Raw genomic sequence first — 22108 nt, 5'->3', positions numbered from 1 at the left:
TTTAACAGGGCAGGCCCCCAACTGAGACACCCCACCTGTGGACTCTAGACAGAACCGCTAATGAGTGGCTCCACGGTGCAGGTGGAAATGAGAGCATCCTGGTGGAGCTGCCGATGTTGTTCTTACCACTGAGGGCCTCCTGGTAGAGCTGCACAAAGTGGGTGAAGATGTCTTTGGGGATGGTCTTCTCATCTGGCAGACACTGGAGGAGAATGACGACCTCGGCCTGGCCGACGGCATGCATCCCTTTAGTCGTCACGTACCAGCACTTCCTGTTTACGTCTGTGGGGTTAGAGGGAAAACGTGTCAGGGCACAGTTACATTAGAGGCCCCTTTACGGAAGTGATCTAACATGTTTTATATGAATAATAATCCATTTAAAATAAAAAAATAAAAATAAATAAATAAATAAAAATCAGAAGAACCACCATATACAGGCCGAACAACATATTCATAACACGTTTTACAAACAACACAACCCTAACTTGAAAGCTGTCAGTAGGGGGCCACCACAGGTGTTGCCCCCTCCTGGTCATTTTAGAGAATGTGGTTCAGGGGGTTGGGAAGCTCATCTTGTAACCGGAACGTTACCGGTTCGATCCCCTGCTCTGTCTGTCTTAGTTGTTGTGTCCTTGGGCAAGACACTTCACCTACCGCCTACTGGTGTTGGCCAGAGGGTCCGATGACGAGATATGGCAGCCTCGCTTCTGTCAGTCTGCCCCAGGGCAGCTGTGGCTACAACTGTAGCTTGCCTCCACCAGTGTGTGAATGTAAGAGTGACTGAATAGTGGAAAAGCACTATATAAATGCAATCCATTATTATTATTATTATTAAGGCGCTCCTCATTGGCTTAACCCAGAAACTCTGCAATCCAGATTTTTAAAACTGTCATACATAATGCAAAGTATTGATGTATGAGACAAACGGTATGAGACAACATTTATAAATCATGATTTGTGATACACATTTATGAGTATTATTCAGTAGTATTGTGGCATTTCTTCTTATACGCCACACACTGCATTAGCGTGGCAGCTCTTTCAGGAATGTCTGAATGAATGCATAATGAACATCTGTGTAACCGAGCTGTGTGTGTGAATGACAAAAAGCTGTTACTTTAACAGATACAGTAAGTGAACCAGGCAGTACATATTCTACGTCCTAACTCCTCAGGCATTTGAGCATGTTTGAGCATGGCTACTCAGTAATTCACAAGAAAAGAAAAAAAGAGAGCTAAAATCAGCCATCATAAAAAATGTATATAGTCCAAATATGTATTTTGCCTTTTTCCCTTTTGTCATCAAAAAATTATTAATTTAGAAGTCTGACTCTACGCTCACTGCTGCTCCTCTTCTTTTAAAAAACCCCCAAAATTCCTCCCCCCAGAACAGTGCTTTAACTCACAGTTGACAAGCTTGACCATGGCGAGCAGGTTCGCGTTGAGCACGAAGACCAGTGGGTCTGGGCCTCCCTCCTCCAACTGTTGCATGAGGACGATCTCCGACGGCCTCTCCTCCACTGCGTAATCTGCAGGTGGTCGGAGCGGAGTAGAAGAAGAAACAGGTAGCGGGAGGAGTCAAGGCAAAGTTAAGATAAATGAGAGGAACGGAGAATGAGAGACGGTGATGTCGGAATGAGAGTCAAGAGAGAGGAGGAGAGGGTTGAAGATGGTAAAATGAGTACAAAATCAAATTAGGAAGCAGCTAAAAACTCTCCCAAGCAATCGCTTATAACCACAGCATTACCGTGTTCAAAACCACCCTCCCGCCCCCTCTTAGCAATGAGTGGTCGAAACATGAGCGGTGACGGTATAAGCACGAGAGAAACAACATTTAAGAAAAGCACAAAAACGGCAGCTGACGGAGCAATGAGGAGGCAGCAGAACGGTGGGGATGAGGGCAAGCACCTGTGATGTGGCCTCCCGTACCTCCTTTGACTCCGGTGGAGATGAGGATGGGAGGGAGCCCGTCCTCCGGGATCAGGCTGAGAGAGCTGCCCACGGGGCTGCCCACTGGGGCAACAGGGGTATGGGCTGCCTGAGGGTGGAGAGAAGAGGTGGGGGGGTGTGGAGTTAGATGTACTGAAGGTTATAACACACAGTGAGATGTAATAATACAGACAATACTCAGGAACTATGGCTGAGATTGGCAGAACAGGTTCAACAAGCATTAAGTGTAACTATATATTAATAACAGAGCACGTTGGATTTAAATATCAGCAGTGCTCTTTAAAATAATCCAAGAAGAAGAAAAATACTTGAAACAATACAAAACTGACATTTCAGCCATTTGGTCCCTTATATCCTTAAAGCTGCAATGATCAATATTAGCAGGTGGAGAGCATGAGTCACACAGCTTCGACAGCATCTCATAACTTCACCATCTAGTTCACTAAGACTGTTACTCCACAGCAGTGTGACTGTGCAGTAAAAGCAGAGTGGAGTACTCAGCAGCTGAAAGCCGGTTAGAGGGTAAGGAGTAGAAATTAGAGCCACGCTGATCAGGTGGGCAGAAAACAACTCCACAAAAATACTAATTGTTGCTCCGCTGGATGTGTAGACGGGCGACTGCTTATGAACTCATTCACTTCTCTTTAAACTTTACCTTGTATATTTTTGCCAATGTGATTTTACATTTATTGAACTGTTCAGTAATGATCCAAAACAATTTAGCCTGAGAGATTTAAAAGGCATCTATTATGATTAATCCCTGTGAGCTGAAGCCAGCCACACACCACTCTGTCTGTTTACTGAGGGGCAGCCAATCAGAAGAAACCTGTTTGCAGCCTGGAACAAAAAATAAATAAACATGTTTTGTTTGGTGTGGACATTTCATTACAATTGTATGTGTGTGATGGTGTTTTTTTCCCCCCACTTTACTTATTTGTTTGACTTTTCTAAGGCTTCAAGTTGGAACCGTAGCTCCCTTGACTGACAGGTGCTACAGCTGACCGCTGTGTGTGCCACTGAATTAGACCAGAGTTGTGCTGCTGGTGCCTTTTGGAGAATTCTAATATTCCTGTGGCTTCCTGTTGGAATACTTTATTAGTTTGTTACTTGGCACTGCTCAGTGCCTGTACATTGCAACCCTATACTTTATGAATGCAGCTTGCTAACCGTGATTGTGAGCATTAGCTGATAACTTAGCATTCCACCTTCTTGTCCAAATATGGAAATTTTCTGTCCATAAAAAAAAATAATGTAGCAGTGGCCAAAAGACTAATGTTATCCGGTCGTAAAGTCTGACGTCACTAGCTGTGTCTGGGCCTAAACTCCGCTGCAGGTCCATATATCAAACGATCACTATGGCATTACTGAGAGTTGAAAAACTGTCTAAAGTCTTTCATCTTTAATAAAATGATCATCGTTCTGCTCTACCACGTGTAACAATTGAGTCTAACATCCAGGCATCCATGAAAACAGAATTTATGACATTTAACGGAGTTAGCAGTTAGCAGGAAGTCAGCTCACTAGTTTCTATCTAAATACAATATAGCATGTCCTGACTGCGGGGTTTTGGAAACAAATTAAAACGTACAGCTCTGTTATCACTTCCAACATAAATGAAGACAGAAAACTAAACAGCAGTGACGTTTGTAGGGTTACTGAAGTTTGGCTAGCTGGTATATAATGATGTGCTACTTGACCGCTAGCGACACAGCTATGTTAGCATAATATAAACAAGCTAACTTTTTTTCCACTCGATAAAAGTTAACGTGAGTGTTCTCGGTGGTCAGGAACAAATGTAATCGCATGGCAGGATGCTGTAAAAGGACCAAACTTCAGCCAGGAGAACAACTGAGATAATCCATCCACAATACGAGGTTAGTCATTCATATACTGCTGCATGGGCTGGGCTGTAGTTACATCCTAAGGTTTTAAAAACTGAGCTTAAATAAATGATTAGCGGTAATAAAAGCCGAGGGAGGTCAACAGTGATCACTGACTGTTTTAGGAGCTTTTTGAGATCAAATAGAAGAAAATACATAACATTAAACATGTTAACAACACAAAAGCCATATTAAACGCAGACTACTTTAGACCCGGAAGTAGGATTCGTCGCGTCATCACTTAACAACCGGATATCCTGGTGGCCTCTTGCATTACTCCTGGTGGTGGCTACACTCATCGTTTATTTACAGTCTACAAGATAAGGATTATTATGACCTATAAATCATGCAAAGCTACTTTACTAGATTCCAAAAATGAAATCGTCACACTGGAAAACTAACACAATAAAGTTCCTTTAAATTTTATTTAAAGACAAATATTGGGTCGACATTAGAGACCACAGCTATCTCGACATTAAGTTTCTTGAACAAGCTCAATACAAATTAATAGCATCTTATATTAATTGCTCTCGACCTTCTTTCAAAGACTTTGCGACCGGTCTGTTATAAATCTACCAAAATGTGATTACTTATGCAGCTTGAGTCATTTTGTCAGATTTGATAAAGCTCCTCCACAGCGGCAGAGGACATCGTCTAACTTGTTTCACTGGCTCCATCGTACTCTTCCCTGTGATAAGTAAAATTAAAAACTGATTGAGGGTCTTTTTCTTCTGGCCTGAACCAAAGCCTCTCTCACTCTGCCCTTTTTAGGTTAGTCGCTTTTATTTGAGAAGCAAACCATGAAAACAGTCATGAATGCACAGCAGATGCCTTTCGTGTGCTCCGGTCAAACTAAAGGGCTCGTCTTCTCTGGTGAAGAATTTCTGGCATCAAATTCACCAAGACTTGAATTCTCACATTGACTTTCACATGTTAAAGTCTGGTTTTAAGCTCACGTTCTGTCTACAAAGCATAATAAGGCTTTCTGGGATTCACAGGGAGTCACTTTGTTTCAGAGGCCATGAATCATCCTGACAGCTGATGCTCGATACACCAAAACCACAGAAACAACCGGATACGGCTTGCTGTTCTGTTATCCACTTAGAAACAAGCTGAGTGACCAGAGTAAAGCACATTCCAGCTTTAAGCATTTCAATCAAGTGGATTTTCTAATTCTCATAATGCAACAAGGAATGTTTCCTTTGACCTACTGCTGTTTATCACAGTCTGAGACTGAGCCAGCATACCACCAACAATACCACATAAAGAGTTCTTTGTGACTCCCATCAGCAAAATGCAGAGTAGCAAATAGGGCCATACATAGCTAACCTAATAGTATTAGTTGGGGCTGCCAAGCCTACCTCAGTGGACTCAGAAGTGGAGGATTTATTGATGGCGAGTGACTGCGAAGGAGCAGAGCTGGAGGTCGGCAGTTTGGGTGACTCTGCTGTGTCACCATTGGGTAGGACTCCATCAGCGAACCACACCCTCCTCTGCTCTCGTGAGACGGACCCTGAATGTCAAAGACACGCTGTCAAATTAAAAGCATCAATCGTAATTGTTTTGGTCAATGCTGAGATCACAATAATTTAATATGATTACACTGGGCTACAGCCAAAATTCTTTCAAAATAAATTAAGCCACACAAATGATTTTGTGGGGCTAAAACTGAAAAGGACACTTAAGGGTATTGGTCGACAAAACGTTTTTAACTGAAACCTGGAATAACATAAATATAAAGGCACTTCGACCCCTGAATTTTGGCAGAAATGAGCCAACTGAAGTAGGTTGATGCCAATTTTCCTAAACTGTTCATCCAGTTTTATTATCAAGCATGAAATTCAACTGTCCAATTTTGAATCTTATGTCATCTCCATTTGAGCTTTTGACCTCTCCTGTGACCTTGGATTTCACCTTCCTCGCAGCAGGAAATCTGTGGTGCTTCAACGTGAAGTTAGAGGATTTTAGAGCATATTAAAATACATAATTTTTCAGTATGCTGTTGAAAGTAGACAGACACGTATTATTGTATTATTGATCAATTATTTTGCAATGTAATAATCTTCTGTCTTCTTCATTTAAATGTATATTCTCTGGACATTCTTTTTAATTTTTGTGTGATTATTTTCCACAAAACAGTTGCTCTTGTCTTTGAAAAGTGCTATATAAATAAATTGTTTGCCTACTAGTCGATTTATTTTAAGAAAGAAATGTAATTAAGTGGACTACCTTGGATTTTTAATTAAAATTTACTTGGAGGAGGAGGACATATGAATTTTATAGCTACTACTGCCTGATGTGGGGTGAATGTGATCATTTAGAAATGTAAACAGTTGGGAAAGTAGTGCACTGAGCCATAAAAATGATTATTTTGAAATAAACAGCACAATATATCGATTACATTACGATTTATATCGACTGTTAAAAGCTAAAACTGTCATTGAGATTTCACACACACACACACACACACACACACACACACACACACACACACAAAATGAAATATCAGCATATAAGGAAAAATCTGCAGAGGACAAAGTGTCACTTTCAAGGGTTACAAAAGATGTTAGCATAAGAGTACTTTTATTCGCCGTAAAGGTCGTACCCTCGTTGCCAGGCTGCTTCAGGACTCCCACGGGCACCATGACGGTTGGAGGGGGCGAGCTGAGCACCCCAGAGGCCTGAGCCTGCTGCAGAGGGGGGATGGTGGAGCAGTACTCAGCTGGGTTGTTGGGGTTTGGACTTTGATTGCTCGCAGCAGCCGGCGTTTCCCATGATTGAGCTGACAGAGAGAAAATGGCACCAGTAAACATTAGGAGTCGTCATGCGTTACATAAGTACACATACATTTTTCACACCAGGAGAATTCTTGGGGAATTTAGAAGACTTTCCTGTAAGCAGGTACTCCTTCATAGCACAAAATTCACAGGTGTCACTATTTTCTCTAATGAGGCCTGTAAGTCTTCACTTCAGCCTTAAAGCTGCTACAGCCTACAGCTGTGCTTCACCTCAGCTCATCAACGAGACTCTTTGACACTCTTTAAATCGCAGCACAAAACCCATCTGTTTACATTAGCATATCAGCTGTAACCATCTTGTTTTATACGTTTTACATTCATAGTGTTCTTGGATTTTAAATCTCTTTTAATGCTGTTCTTGTTCATTTTGTGTTTTAAGGTGACCTTGAATCCTTTGAAAGGCGCCAACGAACAACATTATTATTAAAACTCATTATTAAGTCATTAATCAGTGAACCTGGACTGACCTGCACTGATAATTAAAGTCATTAATATAACCCATTCCTTTCATAGCACGATGTGTCAAAATGTGTGCTGTAAACATGATTTATCTATACAGAAGCTGCGCCACATTAGAGATAAAATCAAACTGCTGCTAACTACTGAACCTTTGGGCAGATCGCATTTTTATTCATTAAGAAGCTCTGATCAACTTCTCTTTGATCTTCTCTTTGCATGGTCAAAAACCGTTCGTGTTTCTGCTTCGTACCCTTTTCGTTTACACGCTTTGTTTTGTCGCCCCAAATCAGGTTTTCAATACACCTGTTCCTTTACTCTGTTTATTGAACCGATCTTTATTTCTTCTGAAGCATTTACTGGATTACTTTTGCATAAAGCTGTGATGCTTTGTTTTGTTTTGCTGTATATTATGTCATGCACTGTTAGATTACAACTTGCTGAACTGGATTTCAGGCTTTTCAAAAGTTTTCAAACTTTGTGGTGCAAACGTCATGCAAAATTAGACACTTTATTCAGAACAAGTTTGGTTTTCAATTGGAAAGACTTTCTTTTTGGATTTGCAAACGCAAAAATAAACTACCTGCGAGTTTAGCGGCTCACATTTCTAAAGCCAGGTGGCCCAGCCTTAGAGAACTTGTGTGTTGCTTATGCAATCTTCATAATGTGGAGAAAAATTAATAAATAAAGACAAATTGCTTTTTCCATAAGATCCCACGAGAGAGAAAGCACATCTTACCAAGTCCCTATTACTGTTTAATCTTGTTATTTATTCTATTATTAGTCTCTTATAAATTATTTCACTTTTATTTCTCCAATTCTTCTCTCTTTCTTAAAGCAAGTAATACTCCATGGTCTGTTTTTGTGTTCTGTAATTATGTAAAAAGAAACAAACAAACTTCTAAGCGGAATTACACTGGAAAGTTGTATAAACACAGATGATTTTATATACCGCTGTCTACCGTGTGACTGCAAATAAAGAAAATGTAAAATTGGACAAAGGTTTTATCTGGACATACTAAATTCATTAAAAGGATATGGAGGAAACACTTAGCAATTTGCACCTCTAACATCTGATTTCATAAGTTGCAAAGAAGAAACCTTGCAGTACTTGCAATGATGCTCACCACTTGTCAGAGCAGAGTGACAGGTGACACAGACACGAGCCTCCTTCCTGTCCATGTACGTGAGCCTGCACTTCAGACTGCAACACGCCGCACAGAACACCTTAAAAACAACACGGAGAGACAGAAAAATAATCCACACCAGAATCCTACAAATGACCAAACCTCCAACATGACATCATCACCTTCAACGTAAAAATTATTATTATTATTATTTTTTAATTAAAGAACGTCCAGAAAGTTGTCATTAAATGTGCAGGAAATGTAGCGTTTTATGGACACTGATTTCATGTACTGAGCCAGCGCTTCAATGAGCTGCAGCTGCGTACACGACACTTTTCTTTCAATGGATTAGTACCTCATTACGTGTCATTTTCCAGTATCATGTACTTTAAATAATTAGACAGAGGGTAGATGATCCTTTTAATTTCAGAGCCACGCGGCACCATTATAATCTAGTTGTGGATCTAGCACTGTGGTGGAGGGTGCACCGAGGTTCCCGCTGCGCCTATTGTTTGCAGCCCCAGTGCAGGTGTTAGTATTACTGCAGTGCCAGCTCCCCCCTGCTCAAGTGGCAAGGAGCGTGTGTGATTTTGTTTACTACCATGGGAAATTAAGTAGCAGTCCGCCGATTTTTCCACTGCACTGTCAGCGACTGCATCTTCAGCTTAGAGCACAGTGCAGACAACCTGCTTTGTGTGTGTGGGTGGGCATAATGCTATAAAGCTACCTGCCCAACTATCAGCAAATAAATGCCTAAAGAGGAAAGCGTCTATCACAGCCCTGCATTAAATTTACCTCCTTCATCTATCAAAGCTATTTCCACATGTTTTTCCATCTTGCCGTTTCTGTTTTTGCTTAATATTAAAACACTGCCTACTTTTGGTGCACACTTACGAGATTTATTAAACATCAAAAACAACATAATCACAGAGATACACAGTTGTGTAATAGGTCATTATAGCTAGACTGCTCTTTATGGGTTAGATTAGCACAGTTTTAGTACACCACTGACCTTGCCACAGGCCCTGCAGTGATGCCTCCTCTTGGTGAAGGTGAACTTGACGTCACATTTCATGCAGACTGGAGCCTGGGAGTCAGGCACCCACACAGGGGCGACCTCTCCCAGAGAGCTGGTAGGTTTCCTGCACAGAGCACCTTGTTGCCCTGCCTGGAGATCATTGTCTGGGCTCTCTGGGGGTATGAGGGATGGAGAGTGGATGATGCCCTCTCCATTCACGCTGACTGCACTCTGGTCAGTCCCGCCAGGCGACGTTTCGGAGGGTGTGCCTTTCCGGCATTGGTTTTCGAGGTTCTTGTTCTTGTTGGCAGCAGACGGACTGAGCAGGTTCTGCACCTGGCCCGACAACGGCTGTGGGATCTGGAGCTTGAGGCTGACGGGCTGTTTGGGTCGGGCGCCTCCATAGGGAATGCTGACTGGCTGCAGCCGGTTGTTGAGTTTTGGTTGGATGCAACCCGATCCCCCTGCTCCTCCCTCGCCGCTTTCCTGCTTGCTCTCCTCCATTTCTTTCTCCTCAGTTACAGAGTCCTCTTTTGAGGGGACAGGAGAGGGGGAAACACCTTCCTCTACCCTCTCTTCCACCTCCTGAGGCTTAGAGCTAGTCCCGCTCTCCTGTTCCAAACCATTTGGAAGATTTGCTATTCTGTGGTGCTGGTCTACTTGTCCCTCTGGACCACATCTCCTTTCCTTCTCCAGCCCAACCTTGTCCGAAGGAGACGCACCGTTCTCCTCCAACTCACACCCACTCTGAACAACCCTGCTTCCATTCAGGAGACTTTCCCCTTGCTCCTCTTTTAAAATTCTAGTTTGCGTTTCTAGGCCAAAGTCCTGTAAGGCAGCTGAACTGCCATCATCCCCATTTTGTGCCGTGTGTTCCACATTTGGGAGAATTTTTGTGGAGGGTGTTTGTTCCTGTAATCCAACCTCAAAGCTGAAGCGAGTGTGACTGACAGACGAGCCTCCTCCTCCGGATGAGGCAGCTGTCTCTTCACGTTTAGTCTCCTGGCCAGAATCACCAAGCTGGATGTCTGCAGGAGAACTTATCTCTTTGCTGAGGGCATCCAGCTGTGGACTGGACAGGCAGCCATTCTCCACGTTGTCAGAGGCCGTCACAGGGGGCGGCGAGAGGTCGTCGGTGCCCACCAGTTTGCCGATATTGGGCTGGGGGAGGGGAGGGCTGTGGACGTCTGCCGGCCTCTCCTCTGCCCAGGATGGAGGTTCGGGACCAGGATGCCTTTTCAGATCAGCCCCTGAGGGAGGAGTGGAGGATGAGTCGGGGAGGGTCTTAAATGACAGGGGACTCTCCCGGGGGCTGAGGTCTGCGTGAGCCAGCGCAGGGTTCAAAGAGAGCATGTGGGTTGGTGGGGCCAGGATCTGGGTCCACTTAGCATCTGAAAGAATGGGAGTGTCCGTCTCATCTGCAGAGAAAAAAGAAAAAAGGAAAATGAAAGACTGTATGGATCTCAGCAGAAGCTCTTTGAACGTATTTTAATGTACTCACAAATTATATCTACAACTATTTTTTTTTTTTTTACGAAATCAACCAAAATATTAATGTATAAACTGGTATTGTCATCCTCATGTCAGAAAAATTGGTGCTCATGCTTGGTCTTATGAAGTCTGCACCATTTAATATCTATAAAGACATAAATTAATATTTGTCTTGATGTAGTCCCCTATTCCACTTTGCATTTGCCGGACACAACCATTTATCTACACTTTCCAAACAGCTTCCAATTTTCTGCTTAACACATGAAATGTGAAATACGAGGAAGTGGTTAGGAGATCATGAACCCTTGAACAGCCTCACAAGAACAGCCACAGAGAACTGATACAAAGATACACACTTCCAGGTGATCGAAAAAGCTATAAATGGCAGGAACAAAGCAGGGGATGAACTGAGAAATGAGGTTGGCATGGAGTGGGAAATTAGTGTGTGGATGGACTGGGAAATTCTGAGAAAGTGGGCCAAAATGGCTCGCTCGCCCCTGGGAGCCATCAGTCAAGCCGACATATAACTGCTGTGTAATACAAGTAGAAATTCTTAAAATATTTCTTTAAACCGACTTCCTCACACAGTCGGCCCTCGCCTCCATCCGCTGCAGTTCATGCTAAGCTGTTTCAGTGTGCAGCACACACACACACACACACACTTAATCTGCCAAGCTGGATCTCTGACAGAGGTCAAAGATAACCACACACAGACAAAATACACACCAAGTTCACAGTAACATTAAACTCTACTTTGTGCCCATGGATCTGCAGGACTTTAGAAGACAAATTTAGAAGAAGAGCCATCCTTTTTTTTCCCTATAACAGGCATTTGTGCTGGAATGCTGAGAGAATGCAGATACACAGCTCAGTAATGCAGTGTTTACTTCACAATTACCATAAATAAACTGTGAAATCACAGAGTCTCCAAAAAGGCTCCGACACACTTTTGGGATCATTAAGTGTGATGAAAACAGCCAACCCTCCTGTCTTGCACCAGTTACACGATGTCTCAAAGCCTAAGGGAAATGGGAAATTCAATTAATCCTATCCCCTCGTGGCCCGCCCTCAATCCCCACCTGTGAATGTTACTCAGACTTAATGGGCGGTGGCTGATTTTCTGACACCTTGATGATTTACTCTCAGAGGTTGTGCAATGGCACGCTGACAGCAGCTTTTCCTTTTCTGTTCGCCTTTCCTCGTCCGCAATGACTCACCGCTTGTCCTCGTCTGCTGTCTGCATCTATTAAAGCTCACCTTCGTTCTGCTCGAACTCGTCCAGCACCTTGTCCAGGTTGAAGGCCTCGGCCTGGAAGTAATTCTCCATGGGTCAGGAAGCTCCACCCTGCTGACGGCCGTGTGAACCTAAGAGCAGCAGCAAATGTGTCCTCAACGCCAGAGTCTGTCACATTTCCATACCGTATGTAAATGCCTCGCACGGCCAGAATCATATCTCCTTTCTATATCCTCTCCTCACTCCAATATCATTTGACTGAGGAAAAACAGCCTCTCCAACTCCCTTTTCTCTCTCCTCATTTCCTTCCCAAGCAGTTCTCTCTTTAATGATTACTCTGAGGTCACAGGGATAATGACAGAGACATGTGGGCATGGTCTAAATCTTTCTGATTAGCAAATTTCCCAACTGAAGCTGACAGTCAGGATATGAAGTAGCCAAACTGACTTCAATGTAAGGAAAGGTGTTTCAATGTCCCTTGTGTCTATTCTCCTCATTTTTAAAGAGAGCAGGCCCGTCCTATCAGTGTTGCTACATTAAGACTTAAGCTTATTTTCAAAATTAATAAATCTGACAACCATTTGTCTGCTTTTTTTTTTTTTAAACTGCCAAACTCTGGACATCAATTAGTCAGGAAGAACGGTAGGTGGTTTCCACAGTGACAATGCTGCAGTTTGCCAAAGGTTTGCGTCATTAAAACCATGTTTGATTACTGTGCGTTTTTAATATTGCACAGTAAACACATTTCAAGCTCTGTGAGATGCAGATGCAGCATGCAGTGTTTGTTCTGCAGATATCTGTGACAGAAAACTTCAACTCTGGAGTACCAAAAGTGCCGAGAGGTGAGGGCATAGAGGTAGACTTTAGCAAAAAACGTGTTGCAGGTGTCAACTTTAGAAAGGATGCCGAGTCTTTTAGATCTGAGGATCTTCAGAGCAAGGAAATACTCTCTAATTTGCTCATAGCTTGTTAATAATGCAAAATGAAGCTTTCAGTGTTACAAACGCTGTGAGTCTAACCCAGAGAGTAACGCGTTTAACATGCGAGTCATGCAGACAAAATATTTTGTTCATTTAAAGCCACAGGCCTGTACTTTGAAGCAGGATTTGGGGCTTTAGTGAAGTATCTTCAGGTTTAATCTTTGCTTTTTAGTATTACAAAGGTGGTTCACTTTGCATTGCCATGGTAACTCATGCTGCATACCTAAGCAGGTTAGGTGTGCAGGTAAATTTAAAAACAAAAACAAAAAAAAACAAAAAACACAGCTTGTGCCTGTTGTAATATTACTTGGTAACACTGGAGTTCTGCTTTAAAGTGACAAGCCTGGGAAATGTTTTGAATGATAGCAGAAAAATAAAATTAAAAAAAAAAAAACAGGTAGTTGGGGTTTATTTTGCATTTTATCTTCTTTGTTTATGATTTTATTTAATTGTTTTAATGGGACTTTTTCATATTCTCTGCACTGCTACTCTAACAGTTTACACTTATTAAGCTGAAATCATAAAAAAGCATGCAAATGTATATCGGTCATGTTTTACACCTGCTTTGCACTGTCACATGTTGTGAATCACAAACCCTAAAATCCATTTGAAAAGTAAAGCCTGTATAAACACTTCATCTTCATCACATCTGTCAGTCCTCACCTGCACAGAGGTCCTCCTCAGCAGTCCCAGGTGATATTTTTTTCCCCCCTTTCTCTCAACAGGTTTCAGTCTTAGTTCTCAGCTCACCCAGTCTGGCAAGCGCCCAGCGCCCACACCTGAGATAAGGAGAGGAAACACTATTCAGTAAAGTGCTGCTTATCAACTCATGTGCCAAAAAAAAAAAAGATGCTGTCTAACTATTATACAGCGAGTAAGGTTAGGGCTGAGGTTACACTTCTCGTGTTTTTCCCCTGTAAACATGTGCTTGGAGAACTGTGGCGTCACACTCACAGTTTGCATTAAACATTTTTAAAAAAGGAGCTAATAACAACACATTTACAAAATTGCACACTGATCAAGGTGTACTGGGCAATGCTAGCTAATAGTCTAGTACTTGTGAAAAGGTCTGTCACTATATTTAAAAGCAATAAAGTCCAATGCAGGATATTAAAAGGAGAAAGAGAGAGACTCGTTTTAATTCATCTCTGGCTGCAATGCTTCTGTGCTCCACTTGAAATGAGCCTGTGGCTCAGGCAGCTCCAAAAAACAGAGTGACAGGGAACCAAGTGATGCAAAGACACCGTGTTACTTAAGGGTAACCGGTGTTTTGGTCTTGAGACAGGAATCTGTGTGACAAAGTTTGGGCAAATAAGTGAAAATGGAGCTTGTTTCCAAGCTGCACTCTGTTAACAAGCCAGATCCATCTGTTTCTTAACCCTGTCATGGGGTCAAGAGCTGGCGTACAGGTTTACAATCTATCGCAGGGCTAGCACGCAGACTACCAATCTTGCTCACATTTCTAACTATGGCAAATTCTCACAAAGATGGGACCCAGCTGGTGGTGGATTCATTGGCTGTATTGCTGATTTAAGTTAACGTCCACACTGAAATCTTACCCAAGTTGACAAGATTAAATATTTGAGCCTATGGGCTGTAGAGTACATCATGTCTTCTTAAAAACATAGCTCCAAGGGGTAATAGACAGTACTAATAACAAGCTGGAGAGGCCAAAAATAACAACTGAATATTTTGGAGGAAAAAAAGTCAGTGCAGCTCTTAATTCTTTTTTTAAATGAAAGCCTCATCCAACGCAGGAAACAGTTGGACCCTGAAAAGGGGTCGATTAGTTAACAAGCGGATACTTTATTATGCTCATAAAAAGGGAAGCTACACATCAGACAGCTTAGTGTTCACATTCATGCTGCTACTCTCTTAGACTAAAGCTAATAAACAATACCCAGCAACGGCCGATCACCATGTATGCTATGCTGCACATTATTATACGCATTGCCCATCAAAGCCTGACAGGGTAATCAGAGCTATGAATGGACAGCAGCTGAAGCCTGTACAGTAAACCTGCCCCATGTGTCCTTGCTGACGAGGAGACCTTGGAGCGAGGATGTAATGTGGTGCGGCTGCAAATGAGTAACAGCCAGGTTAAACTTCAGGGTCATCCTCATAAGGACAAACGAAACCACGGATTACACCAGAGACCAAATATTCCACAGGGCCAAGGCCTCGCAGAAATGAGCAGAGTCAACATATTTCCCGCTTAGTTTAAGATGCAAGTGGGGGCATGACGTCAGCACAAAACCGTAAAGGCACCGGACAGGAGCGTAAACATGGAATATGGATGTGGGATTGTACCATTTCAGAAGAACAGGGCTGACGGAGGTTATCACGGCTACAAACAGGAGTAAACTGAGGTAGTGCTGCTGGAGCTCACCAGAGGTGCTTTCCATTACTTTTCTGAGAAAGTGGTGAAAAACTGAAATATTCACAGCCAGTAAAAACAAACCGAACAATACAAGTTGTCAGACTGACATTTAAAACACGATGAATGATTCAATCAACTTGTGCACTGCATGCTTAAAAACACTCCACAGGTGCAGGGCGGTGAAAATTTTCTCTAAACTCATATGCCAAAATTCTTGAAAATGAACCCCCCCCCCCAAAAAAAACAAAAAAAAAACAAACAAAAAGCTAATACATGATCGAGTCCAGAGCTTTCCTGACAGAAAGAGGAACAGGGCTTCATTCCATGCCTTTTGTGCAGCTGAGTCGACTGAGTATCGGGGGCTTACTTTCTAACATTTTAGGGACTTTACTTTGGAATACAAAGCTCCTGAAAGCGAATGTTACTCTGAGCTAATGGTATACAAACAATCCACTCTGGACCCTTTTCAAGTCAAGAGGTTAAAAATGGGCAAATAGCTCAAAGTCTCTTTGATCTGATGGAAAATGATGCGTTCAGGTAACTTAAATGATTTTATACTTGTGGGAAAAGCGCCACGCAAGTTAAAATATTGAATAAAAAGTGAACAAACTGAAATATTAGGTTGTACTACATGGTGCTTGAGTTTTTACAAAATTTAACAGCCTGCAGGACTTTGATCAACACTGATTATAACAGCATGCAATTCATAGCCGATGGCTTTATTTACTGGTTTGGGAATTGTCTGATTTAAAAAGAAGATTAAACAAGAGTTAGATATTTCATTTTCATACTATTACTACTACTATATGTTACTGAATTTTGCTAGACCCTAAGAAATACTGAGAGTCAATAAACTGTTATCTGCATAATCTCAACAACTTCTTTTTTGAGAATCATTTTTATTACGCATTTCTTTAATGTAAGTCATATTGACTAGTTTTTCAAATAACTGAATCAAAAATGAGCAAAACAAAAAAAAGCTAGAGACATTGACTGTATAAAAGAAATGGACACATCCACAGTGAAGAGGTTGTTTACTTTAGTCAGACAAAAGTGCCATGTTTTTACTGATTGTTTGATTTAAGGCATGATTTAAGTAGGCATGTCACCAAAACCAGTACTTACTGTAATTATCGATATCGCAAATGTGACAGCACTTGGAGTTGTGCGTGTTCACCAGTATAGTGGAAGTTTTGGTATTGCATGTGAGCTTGTCAATCACAAGGTAGGTCAACCTTAAAGGACACTCTGCTGTATTGTCCTTCCATTGAGCGCTGTAATTTACAAAGAGAACACCATTCTGTATGAAATAAGACATCAGCAAAGTTGACAGAGGTCAAAGTTGAGGGGTGTCAAAAATTTTATACAACCAGACTTCAAATAAAGGAGTCAACCTCCTGTTGGCTACTAGAAAGAATGCAGATGCAAGGCACCAGACACAGGCGCTATAATCCACCATCTTTTATATAAAGTCTATAGCTGGAGGATCTTGCTGGACACTAAAGTAGCATCAGCAAGACAAAGAACAAAAAAAAAGTGAAGTTTAAAAGGAAAAATTACAACTAAAGCATGTGAGGTGATTCGCTTTGGAGAGCAAATTATCTTCATACCTCCTGCTCTGACCGCTGAACTGAAGAAACATCTAAGCACCAAGTCTTAACCTCAGCCAACCTCTGCATCGTTTTCCCCAAGTGAGAAGTTTCCCTCCTAATGAAAGACTTCTAAAACCGTCTTACACTATAAAAGCATCCAGTGGAGCTGTCGTAAACACATACACACTCACACAGACACGCCTCCATAAGGACAGGAGCCCATCCCTGATTAAGATTTAATTACTCTGCAGAGGCGTTGAATAATGCATCTTTAGTCAAAGTGCATGAACAAGTCATATTTTTAGACATGTAAACTCAGAAAGATGCTTCAGAGGAGGCATATGTGCATGAAATTGTGTCAGTCAGAGAGGAAAACAGTCCTGCAGTAACAAATTCTTAAGAACATGTTGTGTACAAACATGCTGCAACTCATCAAAAACCATCAAAGAAGAAAACGTGTGATGCCGCCTACAGTAAAGCAAGAATATCGAGATTGTGCATGATAGAACAGCTCAGCTGATAATTATTATAACCCCTCTGTGAACAATACACTAATGATTTATTTGATAGAGAGGCCACAACACTGTGTTTAAATTTTCTTTGGCTAATGCACATCTGTGGTTTTAAAATCAGTGCCTCATCAATAACTTGACAGACTGGCATGAAATGTAAAACTAATCTATTCTGGAATAAACCTCAATAATAAACTCGATACACAATATATTTAAATGTTATTTACTCTCTCATTTAAACAGCGTGCTGTTCATTTTTAAATGTCTTGTTTTGTCCGAACAAAAGTCCAAAACCAAAAAAACCCAATCCAAACACTTTTAGCTCCATTCTCACTACCTTTAAGACAGGTTTCCTCTGATTGGCTGCCCCTTGTAAACAAAAGATTTGAACTGCAGGTGGGTGGAGCTTTCCTGCTTGTATACCAGGGGTGGGCAACTCCAGGCCTCAAGGGCTGGTGTCCTGCAGGTTTTAGATCCAACACAGCTGATTTAAATGACTAAATGACCTCCTCACCATGTCTTGAAGTTCTCCAGAGGTAATGAATGAACTCATCATGTGATTCAGGTGCATTGACCCAGAGTGATATCTAAAAACTGCAGGACACCGGCCCTCGAGGCCTGGAGTTGCCCACCCCTGTTATAGATAGATCTTAAGAGCCTGTTTGAAACGGATTGCTTACAGCGGACTGGAGGCAGGGCAGCACAATAATGGTTTGTATCATAATCTTAATTATTTAACATGTTTATTCAATCAATCAGTTTTCTTTTTAAACAGATTTTATTTCATTTGAAATAGAATAATCATTTTAATTATTACCTAAACAGCCTATCACTCAAGGGTAACCACTGATCTGTCTTTACCGCAGGATGTCTGAGGCCGGCAGTGCAGACTGAGGCGACGGGAGGCAGTGTTGGCAGTGAACAGCAGCCACAGGGAAACGGTCAACTGGCACACCCCACCAAAAATGTAAGAACTGTGTGATATTTCATGACGGCAACCATTAATAATCCTTCATATTCAACTGAAAGTGAGAGAATTTTCTAGATCAATGTTACTAACTTAGGGCTCTCTTTGAGTCATCTTTGTTAGAACTGAACTAAAGAGCAAATGAATCTAAACCTTTAGAGGGGTGGAAGCGCACAAGTGTAAAGGAAAGGTGTGAGCTTTAATTAATTGGAAAAGAACTACAGCTTTGTATTGATCATGAATGCAAATCAGTAACCGTTCCTTCCAATTTATTTCATTTTCATAACTGCTGGTCATCAAAATCAGTTGAGATTAAAAGTCGAATTAACTGCCCAGCCCTAACTGAAACTTTGGTTAAGCTCAATACGAGCACACGTACCAAACACAACAAGGAACTATTTTTAAATCGAGCAACCAGCAGCTGATCTCCAGGCTCACTCCAACAGTCACGCTCCAGTGTCAGCCAGACATGCTAATATTGAAGTGGCCCATCAGGCTACTAACATGATAAACCATACCCGACTGGACCTGCCTGGCACGGCAGCCAAATTAAATAAGACAAGGGCATAAACAGCGAGGAAGCTCGGACATACCAGAATGCTAAACAGTTCATTAGGTCCACGCAATCAGAACAACGACTCCTGTATCCTGTTGTTATTTCCTGAGAGGGAGCAGCATTCGCTTCCTCGCCAATGAGGTGGATATCCTCTACAATCATTAGTGTAATCAGACATTTATGTTTTGGTTATACACAAGCTTTGGACTATTTCAATATTTCATGGGTTACTACAAGTATATTTCTAACAATTTTGTGTTACATTTGTGGCTATTTCCTGAATGTGTGCACATAAATGTCCTCTACTCTCCACATTTTATGAGCAGGCCCTTTAATTGGTATGACGTGCACTTCACATGTCACACCAATTAAAAGACCATGAACCCATTACTAACAGCATTTAAGTCCAACAGGATTTAGGTCACTCATTGGCATGGGCTCCTTAAATATTAGTTGCTCATTATTAAAGTTATCATTTCCACACGCGTTTCCCTTACAAGTCTGTTAAAAAAAAAAAAAAGTCTGTGCCTGTAAGCCAAAAGTTACTCAAGAGTAAAATTGGTGTTTTTGCCATCTGAACCCTGAGAATGACCCAAGATTTCCTGGTGAAATTAAAAATAAATGTCCTCCATAAATGTTTCTAAGTGTTCAGACTTGGTCACAGCTCATTAAGTATTTAAGGGAGTTTGACGGCAAACGGTAACCCGGTTAGAAGCCATCGCTGATGGCTGCATTCATGCGTACACAGACCAGTATCGCAAATTGATGTAAATGATTTAAACACAAAATTGTCTTTATAAGCAAAAGAAAATGAAAAAAAAATTAAATAACTTCTTTCTTCCTTATCATTTTCTTGGCTGAATATGAAGCCCTTGCCAGCTCCCACTGGTTTAAGGCAGAGTATATTAATCATCAATCATAAACTACAGTCCTAATTGCATTCAATTATGCACAAACTTTCTATTTCTTGGTTCAAAATTTGACCTTTTTTTTTTGGGGGGGGGGGGGGGGGGGTGTAACTGCATACATAAGCACAATCAGTCTGCAAATAGTGTGCATTAACTTACTTAACATAAGTCTGTGCATTTTCCTAGTATTTGTGGCCATTTAATAACTCGCATTGAAAATCTGTCTCCTTTTGTCCATCGCAGAAAGAAAGATATTATAGTCTTATACTGACATAATTTTTCAGTACATATGTAGATACAAAAAAAACCCAAAACTTTGCTTATTTTTTGGTATTGGAATGTTGTTCTGACAAAATGAAACATTTAAATTAGAAAAAACAAATTGGAATGTCTGACAGACATTTTTACTGTCCAAGAATAAAAACACAGAGTTAGGAATTAACATTAATGTCTCTTTTAAAACTTTAAAATCTAAGCTCTCTTGTAATTTATTCAAGTGGTCTTCAGGAATAGTTCTCCAGGCTTCTTGAAGGACATCCAAAGCTCTTTCTTTGCATGCTGGCTGCTGTTTGTTCTGTTCTCTATCAAGATGATCCCTCACTGCTTCAGTGCTTCTGTTCTCTAGGAAGGCCAATCCATGACAAGATAATGTTCCATTGTGTGTTTTTCTATCCAGCTATTCTTTTATTGCATAAGCAGTGTGTTTGGGATCATCGTCATCCTGAAAATGAAGCTGTTTTAAAGATGATCTTGCATAGAGGATCAAAATCTGATGTTACTTTTTTACATTTGTAATTTCTTGAACTTTGACAAAATCTCCAACACCATTGGCAGAAATACAGCCCCAATCCACCACAGAGCCTCTGCAGTGCTTTACAGATAACTCTGTAGACACTTGTTGTTCTAATTCTCTTCCCAACTCCTTTGTACACACCGACAAAGATTTGAACCAAAAACACCAAATCTGACTTTTATTCATCACTGAATAATTTCACCCATTTTCAGACCAGTTCCTGTCTAATTTGCTATACTGTCCACAGAGATCATTACAGAAGTCTTCAGTGAGCAGTAGATGGATCAACTGAGGAGCCAGATGCATTTCTAACGTCTTCTGACAGGTCTTTGCTGGATTTCCCATTTCTTAAGGACATAAAGACCTTGTTGGTCAAAAATACTATTTTGTGTAGTCAAACTGTGTTCTCTTGGGTATTTTTTGTAAATTTAAGTAATGAAAATGGAACAACTTATGTGTCTTTGTGACAGGCTGCCCATAAGCTGCATAAAAATAGAATTTAAAACTGGGTCTTAGCCAAGTTGTCTTATGTGTAGACAACACTGCTTCACCTCTTGAGTTAGGGGTGTTTTTTACATTGGAATAAATAATGTCAGTGTTAAGTGGCTTAACAAACCAACAAGCAAACAAAAATATTCTTCTGAAAACGGTCAGATATAAGAACTGGACTACAATGAGTGAAAAAGCAGGCAATGTTCAGAGAAAAACTCTGAAAAACCTTCAGAAAGACAGGAGAATTATTGCTCAAGATCACTTGAAACTCAGGCTCCTTCTAAGCAGTATAGTACATTACTATAGATTAGTATTAGTAGTAAATTATAAGTAGATTAGCATAAATTCATCCTCAGGGAGGGATTAATTTTCCATAGCAAACATGTACATGACACAAACAAGTAGGACATAACATTTTGTAAAAAGAAAACACTGAATGTATTTATTATTTATTATTATCTGCAACTATATTTTTAAATAAGAAGTGTAATTTTTATTACTTGCCTTTGAAAGTTATGGTTAGGCAAACAATAGGTGATTGGCCAAGACTTTTAATTTACAGAAACTAAAGAAAACAGGCTGCCCTTTTCACACTGTTAAAAAGTAATCATGAAAATAATCAATGGATGAATCAAGAGTTAGAATGATATTTATCTGGAGCTGTGAGATTAACCGGCAACTCTGGATTTGGAGAAACAAAAAAATGTAAATGTTATAAATCATTAAATAAATAAAATAAAAACGCGTTGAATTTCCTATTATTTCTCATGCTATAAGAATTCCCAGGACTACGATCTCACATCCTGAGAAACAATGTTTTTAGCTCCACATCCAGCACCGCCGTGTTCCAGACGCTGTCTACTGAGGGTGAACACAGGAAACCTCAAGTGATCGCTTCCTCTCTTTAAGAATAGACTGACATCACTTTCTACCAGCATGATCGCCAAACTGAGTGACACATTATTATGTAATGTG

The 22108-nt window shown here is 41.0% G+C and overlaps 1 protein-coding gene and 1 long non-coding RNA gene across 5 annotated transcripts in view; one reads left to right on the top strand and one right to left on the bottom strand.

Annotated features, from left to right (window-relative positions):
* The window catches only part of zfyve9a (zinc finger, FYVE domain containing 9a), a 37313-nt gene that overhangs the window by 12251 nt on the left and 2954 nt on the right, over positions 1–22108 (bottom strand). For 2 of the 4 annotated variants that reach the window (XM_082513269.1, XM_082513268.1), the window contains 9 exons: positions 13597–13712; positions 11977–12084; positions 9223–10646; positions 8211–8310; positions 6435–6611; positions 5191–5342; positions 1908–2037; positions 1406–1528; positions 127–282 (listed from right to left, as the gene is read on the bottom strand). In XM_082513269.1, the coding sequence (XP_082369395.1) occupies positions 127–282; positions 1406–1528; positions 1908–2037; positions 5191–5342; positions 6435–6611; positions 8211–8310; positions 9223–10646; positions 11977–12046 (2332 nt within the window). In that variant the 5' untranslated portion in view covers positions 12047–12084; positions 13597–13712. Of the gene's footprint in view, positions 1–126; positions 283–1405; positions 1529–1907; positions 2038–5190; positions 5343–6434; positions 6612–8210; positions 8311–9222; positions 10647–11617; positions 11719–11976; positions 12085–13596; positions 13713–22108 lie in introns of those variants that run through there. The other 2 variants (XM_082513271.1, XM_082513270.1) reach the window with 2 other exon arrangements.
* LOC309693758 lies at positions 17887–21182 on the top strand. Its single transcript, XR_014272700.1, has 3 exons — positions 17887–18128; positions 18284–18384; positions 20889–21182. It is a non-coding gene; the product is annotated as an uncharacterized lncRNA (long non-coding RNA).

This window comes from Aulonocara stuartgranti (assembly GCF_965226115.1).
Source record: "Aulonocara stuartgranti genome assembly, chromosome: 18".
Lineage (NCBI taxonomy): Eukaryota > Metazoa > Chordata > Actinopteri > Cichliformes > Cichlidae > Aulonocara > Aulonocara stuartgranti.
Note: the sequence above shows the minus strand (reverse complement) of the source record. Positions and strands in the feature narration are given on the sequence as shown.